The sequence below is a fragment of the Oncorhynchus mykiss genome, chromosome 25, assembly GCF_057628025.1.
Source record: "Oncorhynchus mykiss isolate SJ-2025 chromosome 25, ASM5762802v1, whole genome shotgun sequence".
Lineage (NCBI taxonomy): Eukaryota > Metazoa > Chordata > Actinopteri > Salmoniformes > Salmonidae > Oncorhynchus > Oncorhynchus mykiss.
This window is the reverse complement of record NC_143046.1, coordinates 87,147,181-87,157,500: the sequence shown is the minus strand read 5'-3', so window position 1 is coordinate 87,157,500 and position 10,320 is coordinate 87,147,181. Positions and strand designations below refer to the sequence as shown.

The window sequence follows — 10,320 nt, the reverse complement described above, 5'->3', positions numbered from 1 at the left end:
TGACTCTCTGTGTCTCTCTGTCTCTGTCTCTCTCTCTCTCTCTCTCTCTCTCTCTGTCTCTCTCTCTGTCTCTCTCTCTGTCTCTACCTCTCTATCTCTACCTCTCTGTCTCTAATCTCTCTCTCTCTCGCTCTCTCTGTGACTCTCTGTGTCTCTCTGTCTCTGTCTCTCTCTCTCTCTCTTCTCTAACTATCTCTGTCTCAATCTCTCTCTGTCTCATTCTCATTCCCCTTCACACACAGGTGTTTGTGTATTGTATGTGTGTGTTTTGTGTTGCAGTGCAGAGAGATGAACCCTGCTTTCCGAGCTTTCCTAAAGAGACAAGACAGAACCCTGGAGACTCACATGCTGAGGTATGTTAGTGTGGGACTCTGGGTTGTTAGTCTGGGACTCCAAAGCTCTGGGTTGTTAGTGTGGGACTCTAAAGCTCTGGGTTGTTAGTGGGGGACTCTAGAGCTCTAGGTTGTTAGTGGGGGACTCTAAAGCTCTAGGTTGTTAGTGTGGGACTCTAAAGCTCTAGGTTGTTAGTGGGGGACTCTAGAGCTCTGGGTTGTTAGTGGGGGACTCTAAAGCTCTGGGTTGTTAGTCTGGGACTCTAAAGCTCTGGGTTGTTAGTGGGAGACTCTAAAGCTCTGGGTTGTTAGTGGGAGACTCTAAAGCTCTGGGTTGTTAGTGGGAGACTCTAAAGCTCTGGGTTGTTAGTGGGAGACTAAAGCTCTGGGTTGTTAGTCTGGGACTCTAGAGCTCTGGGTTGTTAGTGTGAGACTCTAGAGCTCTGGGGACTCTAAAGCTCTGGGTTGTTAGTCTGGGACTCTAAAGCTCTGGGTTGTTAGTCTGGGACTCTAAAGCTCTGGGTTGTTAGTCTGGGACTCTAAAGCTCTGGGTTGTTAGTGGGAGACTCTAAAGCTCTGGGTTGTTAGTGGGAGACTCTAAAGCTCTGGGTTGTTAGTGGGAGACTCTAAAGCTCTGGGTTGTTAGTGGGAGACTCTAAAGCTCTGGGTTGTTAGTCTGGGACTCTAGAGCTCTGGGTTGTTAGTGTGAGACTCTAGAGCTCTGTGGACTCTAAAGCTCTGGGTTGTTAGTCTGGGACTCTAGAGCTCTGGGTTTTAGTGTGGGACTCTAAAGCTCTGGGTTGTTAGTGAGGGACTCTAGAGCTCTGGGTTGTTAGTGTGGGACTCTAAAGCTCTAGGATGTTAGTCTGGGACTCTAGAGCTCTGGGTTTTAGTGTGGGACTCTAAAGCTCTGGGTTGTTAGTGTGGGACTCTAGAGCTCTGGGTTGTTAGTGGGGGACTCTAAAGCTCTGGGTTGTTAGTCTGGGACTCTAGAGCTCTGGGTTGTGTGTATGTGTGTTGGTGTGTGTTGGTGTAGTCTGCAGGAGCTGTTGCTGTGTCCAGTGTGGCGTATGGAGGAGTATGTAACTCTGCTGCAGGCGCTGTCTCTACACACAGTCTCTCAACACTCGGATCACACACAGCTGTCTGGCGTATTGGACAAACTCACCCACTACAGGGACTTCATACGCAAGGTAGAACACAAACATAAGCAGGTTTGATGTCCTCGTTGTGGTTTTACAGACGTGTTTAATACGTTTTATGTAAACTTTTTATTCTAATATTTATGAAATGTATATTGTTATATTTAGTAGCACCTATTTGTTCTCCCTCGACTCCAACCCCTTTTGATGTGTGGAACGGATGTGGGTGGGGCTAAGTCTACATAAGGGTACTAATTTTAAAAAACTCCCGAAAGCTCTGACGAAGGCCGTGAGGCCGATACATAAAAGCTTTGATGAAGGCCGTGAGGCCGATACATAAAGCTTTGATGAAGGCCGTGAGGCCGATACATAAAGCTCTGATGAAGGCCGTGAGGCCGATACATAAAGCTCTGACGAAGGCCGTGAGGCCGATACATAAAGCTCTGACGAAGGCCGTGAGGCCGATACATAAAGCTCTGATGAAGGCCGTGAGGCCGATACATAAAGCTCTGATGAAGGCCGTGAGGCCGATACATAAAGCTTTGATGAAGGCCGTGAGGCCGATACATAAAGCTCTGATGAAGGCCGTGAGGCTGATACATAAAGTTCTGATGAAGGCCTTGAGGCCGATACGTAAAGCTCTGACTAAGGCCATGAGGCCAATACGTAAAGCTCTGACGAAGGCCATGAGGCCGATATGTAAAGCTCTGACGAAGGCCATGAGGCCGATACGTAAAGCTGTGACGAAGGCCATGAGGCCGATACATAAAGCTGTGACGAAGGCCATGAGGCCGATACCTAAAGCTCTGACGAAGGACGTGAGGCCGATACATAAAGCTCTGACGAAGGCTGTGAGGTCGATACGTAAAGCTCTGACGAAGGCTGTGAGGCTGATATGTAAAGCTCTGACTAAGGCCATGAGGCCGATACCTAAAGCTCTGACTAAGGCTGTGAGGCTGATACATAAAGCTCTGACTAAGGCCATGAGGTCGATATGTAAAGCTCTGACTAAGGCCGTGAGGCCGATACATAATGCTCTGACTAAGGCCGTGAGGCCGATATGTAAAGCTCTGACTAAGGCCATGAGGCCGATATGTAAAGCTCTGACTAAGGCCGTGAGGCTGATATGTAAAGCTCTGACTAAGGCCATGAGGCCGATATGTAAAGCTCTGACTAAGGCCGTGAGGCCGATATGTAAAGCTCTGACTAAGGCCATGAGGCCGATATGTAAAGCTCTGACTAAGGCCATGAGGCCGATATGTAAAGCTCTGACTAAGGCCGTGAGGCCGATACATAATGCTCTGACTAAGGCCGTGAGGCTGATATGTAAAGCTCTGACTAAGGCCGTGAGGCCGATATGTAAAGCTCTGACGAAGGCCATGAGGCCGATACGTAAAGCTCTGACGAAGGCCATGAGGCCGATATGTAAAGCTCTGACTAAGACCATGAGGCCGATACCCAGATATGTAAAGCCCTGACGAAGACCATGAGGCCGATATGTAAAGCTCTGACTAAGGCCGTGAGGCCGATACATAAAGCTCTGACGAAGGCTGTGAGGTCGATACGTAAAGCTCTGACGAAGGCCATGAGGCCGATACATAAAGCTCTGACGAAGGCCATGAGGCCGATATGTAAAGCTCTGACGAAGGCCTTGAGGCCGATATGTAAAGCTATGACGAAGGCCGTGAGGCCGATATGTAAAGCTCTGACGAAGGCCGTGAGGCCGATATGTAAAGCTCTGACGAAGGCCATGAGGCCGATACATAAAGCTCTGACGAAGGCCATGAGGCCGATATGTAAAGCTCTGACGAAGGCCTTGAGGCCGATATGTAAAGCTCTGACGAAGGCTGTGAGGCCGATACATAAAGCTCTGACGACCATCATTTTCCGTACCAGTCAAAAGTTTGGACACACCTACTCATTCCAGGATTTTAGTGAAGACATCGCAACTATGAAATCACACATATGGAATCAGTTAAGAACAAATTCCTATTTACAAGGACAGTAACAGAAAAAATGGCTGAGAATTAGATAACGTGCCACAGAATGCTGCAGCAGCACGAAAAGGTGAGCTGCAGTATAACACAACCCTTTATAGGAGGAACCACTGACACAGACACACCACTCCTGACCAAACCCTTCAGTCTGAATTATATTATTAACTTCTCTCTCTCTCTCTCTTTTTTCTGTCTCTGTCTCTCTCTCTCTCTTTTTCTCAGCTGAAGAGGAACTCAGAGAAAGCCACAAGGATGCAGGAGACCCAGCGACAGATCCGGGGCTGTCCAGTAAGACCAAAGATAGAACAATGAGGCAGATATGTCACTGGATGTATAAATGTGAGACATCCGGTTGGCGTTTCCACTCACTACCAAATATGGTGGTGAGAGGAAGCCCAGTGGCCGACAGTGGGAGAAGATGGAACTGAGATGCATTTTGGCCGACACTGCAAATGTTTTCATCAATTAAACATTTTGATCTCAATACAGTTTTCTGTTCCCAAAACTACAATCTATTACAAACAGTGGATTAAGTGGACTAAGTTTTAAGACTTTACTAAGTTTTTTAGACTTTAAGTTATTAAAAATCGTGGGTTTGCACAACCGTAGAATTTCTGCACAAGCAGAAATCGTCTCAGGAAGCTCATCTGTGTGCTCGTCATCCTCACCAGGGTTTCGACCCGACTGTAGTTCGGCGTCGTAACCGACTTCAGTGGGGAAATGATCACCTTCGATGGCCACTGGCACGCTGGAGATGTGCTCTTTACAGATGAATCACGGTTTTAACTGTACCAGGCAGATGGCAGACAGTGTCGTGTGGGCGAGCGATTTGCTGATGTCAATGTTGTGAACAGAGTTCCCAATGGTGGTGGTGGGGTTATGGTATGGGCAGGCATAAGCTACAGACAACAAATACAATTGCATTTTATCGATGGAAATTTGAATACACAGAGATACCGTGATGAGATCCTGAAGCCCATTGTTGTTCCATTCATCCACCACCATCACCTCATGTTTCAGCATGATAATGCAAGGCCCCATGTCACAAGGATCTGTACACAATTCCTGGAAGCTGAAAATGTCCCAGTTCTTCCATGGCCTGAATACTCACCAGACATGTCACCCAATGAGCATGTTTGGGATGCTCTGGATCGACGTGTACGACAGCGTGTTCCAGTTCCCACCAATATCCAGCAACTTCAAAACAGCCATTGAAGAGGAGTGGGACAACATCCACAGGCCACAATCAACAGCCTGATCAACTCTATGAGAAGGAGATGTGGATCATTAGCTTCTTTAAAAAATATAAGCTGGGAATTGTTTTGAAATTTGGGCAGCCTGAAGGGCAAAATACCAAATAGATAATTATTAAGTTGTGACTGTTGACTGTCAGTGAAAAGTAGAGACTTCCAGCCAGGCATATCGTAATAGTTCAAAATACAATCGCGGAAAAACATAGATTGGAAATCAAATGGCTCCTGCTGTAAAGAGAAGACAATTAAAATACTCAGGGCTGTCTTTTAGTTTGCCAAAATTCTCATCTTAAACTGAACTGTTCTCTTAATTATCTTAAAGCATCGGTCAATTTTCCCAAATCTGTCGTTCTGCCCCTGAACAGGCAGTTCAGGGGCAGTCATTGAAAATAAGAATTTGTTTTTATTTTAACTGACTAGTTAAATAAAGGTAAAAAAATAAAAAATAAAATAGGGGCCACATTTTGGGAATCCATGCTCCACTGTCTCAGTAAAAAGTACATTTTGTGATTTGATCAAGTTTTGTCTAGATATTCATATGTGTGTGTGTGTGTGTGTGTGTGTGTGTGTGTGTGTGTGTAGAACTTGTGTGAGGGGGGCAGACAGCTAATCACCACTCAGGACGCGGCTCTGCTTCGATGCCCCAGTGATGACATCACAGCCTCACTCAGGTAAGACCACTCGATAACCTTTGATGTGAATATGTCTGTATTCTCATCTGTGTGTGATACTAACAGTGTCTGCTTGTGTGTGTGTGTGTGTGACAGGATGTATGAACACGTTTCTGACGTGGGTCTGTTCTTGTTCAACGACGCACTGGTTCTGACCGAGAGGAATGTGTGTCACCGACCCTTCACACACACACACTGCGACACACACACCTTCCTGGCCTCTGTCGCCCTGCACAGCCTCACCCTCAGAGAGATCACAGACACGCGCTGTGAGTACACACACACACACACACACACACACACACACACACACAAATACAGTACCAGTCAAAAGTTTGGACACACCTACTCATTCAAGTTTTTTTTTTTTTTTTTTACTATTTTCTGCATTGTACAATAATAGTGAAGACATCAAAACTATGAATGCCAAGAGTGTGCAAAGCTGTTGAAGTCAAATGGTGGCTACTTTGAAGAATCTCAAATATAAAATATATTTTGATTTGTTTAACACTTTTTTTGGTTACTAAATGATTCCATATGTGTTATTTCATAGTTTTGATGTCTTCACTATTATTCTACAATGTAGAAAATCATAAAAATAATGAAAAACCCTTGGATGAGTAGGTGTGTCCAAACTTTTGACTGGTACTATCCATCCATCCATCCATACATACATACATACATACATACACACAATGGCAAGGAAAAGTATGTGAGCCCTTTGGAATGACCTGAATTTCTGCATAAATTGGTCATGAAATTTGATCTGATCTTCATCTAGGTCACAGCAATAGAGAAACACAGTCTGCACAGTCTCTTTATTGAACCATCGTGTAAACATTCACAGTGCAGGGTGGGAAAAGTATGTGAACCCTTGGATTTAATAACTGGTTGACCCTCCTTTGGCAGCAATAACCTCAACCAAACGTTTCCTGTAGTTGCAGATCAGACCTGCACAACGGTCAGGAGGAATTTTGGACCATTTATCTTTACAAAACTGTTTCGGTTCAGCAATATTCTTAGGATGTCTGGTGTGACCTGCTATCGAGGTCATGCCACAGCATTTTAAATCGGGTTGAGGTCAGGACTCTGACTGGGCCACACCAGAAGCCGTATTTTCTTCTGTTGAAACCATTCTGTTGGATGGTTTACTTGTGTGTTTTGGGTCGTTGTCCTGTTGCATCACCCAACTTCTGTTGAGATTCAATTAGCGGACAGACAGCCTTACATTCTCATGCAAAATGTCTTGATACACTTGGGAATGAATTTTTCCGTCGATGATAGCAAGCTGTCCAGGCCCTGAGGCAGCAAAGCAGCTCCAAACCATGATGCTCCCTCCACCAGACTTTACAGTTGGGATGAGGTTTTTATGTTGGTGTGCTGTGCCTTTTTTTCCCCACACTGTGTTGTGTTCCTTCCAAACAACTCAACTGTAGTTTCATCTGTCCACAGAATATTTAGCCAGTAGCGCTGTGGAACATCCAGGTGCTCTTTTGTAAACTTCAGATGTGCAGAAATGTTTTTTTTATGGACAGCAGTGGCTTCTTCCGTGGTGTCCTTCCATTTAACACCATTCTTGTTTAGAGTTTTACGTATCGTAGACTCATCAACAGAGATGTTAGCATGTTCCAGAGAGTTCTGTAAGTCTTTAGCTGACACTCTAGGATTCTTCTGAACCTCATTGAGCATTCTGCTCTGTGCTCTTGCAGTCATCGGCCACTCGTAGGGAGAGTAGCAACAGTGCTGAACTTTCTCCAATTTATAGACAATTTGTCTTACCGTGGACTGATGAACATCAAGGCTTTTAGAGATACATTTGTAACCCTTTCCAGCGTTATGCTTGTCAACAATTCTTCCGTGCTTCTTCACCTGCATTGCTTGCTGTTTGGGGTTTTAGGCTGGGTTTCTGTACAGCACTTTGAGATATCAGCTGATGTACGAAGGGCTATATAAAATAAATTTGATTGATTCTGAGATCTCTTTTGTTCGAGGCATGGTTCCCATCAGGCAATGCTTCTTGTGAACAGCAAACTCAGACTGTGTGAGTGATTTTTACAGGGCAGGGCAGCTCTAACTAACATCTCCAATCTCGTCTCATTGATTGGACTCCAGGTTAGCTGACTCCTGACTCCAATTAGCTTTTGGAAAAGTTTAATAGCCGAGGGGTTCACATACTTTTTCCAACCTACACTGTGAATGTTTAAATTATGTATTCAATATAGACAAGAAAAATACAATCATTTATGTGTCATTAGTTTTAAGCAGACTGTTTGTCTGTTGTTGTGACTAAGATGAAGATCAGATCATATTTTATGACTAATTTATGCAGAAATTCAGGTAATTCCAAAGGGTTCTTGCCACTGTACATACAGACGTGCTCCCAATGAATGCATTAGATTCATTTATCTTCCTCTTCATTCCTCCCTTTATTCATACTCCCTCTCCCTTACCTCTCTCTCTCTGCTCCTCCCTCTCTCTCTCTCTCTCCCCTCCTCCCTCTCACTTACCTCTCTCTCTCTGCTCCTCCCTCTCACTTACCTCTCTCTCTCCTCCTCCCTCTCACTTACCTCTCTCTCTCTCTCTGCTCCTCCCTCTCACTTACCTCTCTCTCTCTGCTCCTCCCTATCACTTACCTCTCTCTCTCCCCTCCTCCCTCTCACTTACCTCTCTCTCTCTCCCCTCCTCCCTCTCACTTACCTCTCTCTCTCCCCTCCTCCCTCTCACTTACCTCTCTCTCTCTGCTCCTCCCTCTCACTTACCTCTCTCTCTCCCCTCCTCCCTCTCACTTACCTCTCTCTCTCTGCTCCTTCCTCTCACTTACCTCTCTCTCCCCTCCTCCCTCTCACTTACCTCTCTCTCTCTCTGCTCCTCCCTCTCACTTACCTCTCTCTCTCTGCTCCTCCCTATCACTTACCTCTCTCTCTCCCCTCCTCCCTCTCACTTACCTCTCTCTCTCTCCCCTCCTCCCTCTCACTTACCTCTCTCTCTCTCCCCTCCTCCCTCTCACTTACCTCTCTCTCTCCCCTCCTCCCTCTCACTTACATCTCTCTCTCTCTCTGCTCCCTCCCCTCCCTCATCCCTCTCCCTCTCACTTACCTCTCTCTCTCCCCTCCTCCCTCTCACTTACCTCTCTCTCTCTGCTCCCTCCCCTCCCTCATCCCGCTCCCTCCCCTCCCTCATCCCTCTCCCTCTCACTTACCTCTCTCTCTCCCCTCCTCCCTCTCACTTACCTCTCCCTCCCCTCCCTCATCCCTCTCTGCTCCCTCCCCTCCCTCATCCCTCTCTCTCTCCCCTCCTCCCTCTCCCTCTCACTTACCTCTCTCTCTCTGCTTCCTCCCCTCCCTCATCCCTCTCTCTCCTCACTTCGTCTCCCTCCCTCCTCCCTCTCTCTCCTCCCTTCGTATCTCCTCCCTTCCCTTGCTCCACCCTCTCTCTCTCCCCTCCTCCCTCTCGCTCTCTCTCTCTCTCTCTCTCCTCCCTCTCTCCACCCTCTCTCTCTCCTCCCTCTCTCCACCCTCTTTCTCCCCCCTCTCTCTCTTTCCCCCTCAATCTCTATCCCTCTCTCTCCCCCCTCCCCCTGTCTCCCTGTAGATGTGTGTCATGGGTTTGTCCTGGAGGGTCCTAGTCGTGTGTGGGTTTGTGCTATAGAGAGAGAGGAGGACAAGGAGAGGTTCCTTTGCACCCTGCGTTCAGCCATACACACTGCCATCACAGAAAGTTAGGGTAGAGAACCCTCACCATAGACTCTCTCACACACACACACACACACACACACACACACACACACACACACACACACACACACACACACACACACACACACACACACACACACATACATACATACACCAGTTTAGCCAGATCACACTTGAAAAAGAGGGTTTTGACCTCATTGGGACTTCCTGGTTTGATACAATCCGTCATTCTTCAATCAACCACTAGGTGGCAGGAAAGAGGATTTCTGCAACCAGATAGTATGAGTCCCCATAGATGGCCAAGCTCCAAGGTTAAATTTCACTGTATCGTAAAAATGTATAAAACATGTTCTTGATTTAAGGTTATGCATAAGGTTAGCAGTGTGGTTAGGTTTAAGGTTAAAATCACATTTTAAGAACATATTGTAGAACTACACAGGGTTTCTGACTAGACAGAGTTCTAAAATATAGGGATGACCTGAGAGTAACTTTGCCAGATAGTGACTTCCTGAGAGTACTACCTTGGCCAGATAGTGACGACCTGAGAGTAACTAGGCCAGATAGTGATGACCTGAGAGTACCTTGACCAGATACTGACTACCTGAGAGTAACTAGGCCAGATAGTGACTTCCTGAGAGTACTAATTTGGCCAGATAGTGACTACCTGAGATTAACTAGGCCAGATAGTGACTTCCTGAGAGTACTAACTTGGCCAGATAGTGACTTCCTGAGAGTAACTTGGCCAGATAGTGACTTCCTGAGAGTAACTTGGCCAGATAGTGACGACCTGAGAGTACTCCCATGGCCAGATAGTGACTTCCTGAGAGTAACTTGGCCAGATAGTGACTTCCTGAGAGTAACTAGGCCAGATAGTGACTTCCTGAGAGTAACTTGGCCAGATAGTGACGATCTGAGAGTAGTCCCTAACTGTCTTCCTGTATTCTATGTATGCTTCATACTTCTTCTGTATCACTAGTTAACATTAAACATGTCATAACCTGTCTGCCTTGTTCATTTCTTTTGTGATGATATTGTATGTGACCAGTTATGTCCCATTAAAGTGTGTTTTTATTCTCTGGGGACATATATACAGAAAATATATAAATAAGAAATGAATCAGCTATCCCAAAAGTCTCTTTGTTCCTCCAACATCCATTGGACTGAGAGTTTGATCTCTTACTTTTTCTCTCTGTCCCCCCCCCCTCTCAATTCAATTATCTCTCTGTTCCC

At 46.0% G+C, this 10,320-nt stretch overlaps 1 protein-coding gene across 1 annotated transcript in view; it reads left to right on the top strand.

Moving 5' to 3' along the window:
• The window catches only part of ect2l (epithelial cell transforming 2 like), a 30,657-nt gene extending 20,568 nt beyond the window's left edge, over window positions 1–10,089 (top strand). The window contains exons 15-20 of the mRNA XM_090221352.1: window positions 278–353; window positions 1,369–1,525; window positions 3,694–3,759; window positions 5,307–5,395; window positions 5,492–5,664; window positions 8,987–10,089. Of these exons, the coding sequence (XP_090077478.1) occupies window positions 278–353; window positions 1,369–1,525; window positions 3,694–3,759; window positions 5,307–5,395; window positions 5,492–5,664; window positions 8,987–9,117 (692 nt within the window). The 3' untranslated portion in view covers window positions 9,118–10,089. The remainder of the gene's footprint in view (window positions 1–277; window positions 354–1,368; window positions 1,526–3,693; window positions 3,760–5,306; window positions 5,396–5,491; window positions 5,665–8,986) is intronic.
• The last annotated feature ends 231 nt before the right edge of the window (window positions 10,090–10,320 follow it).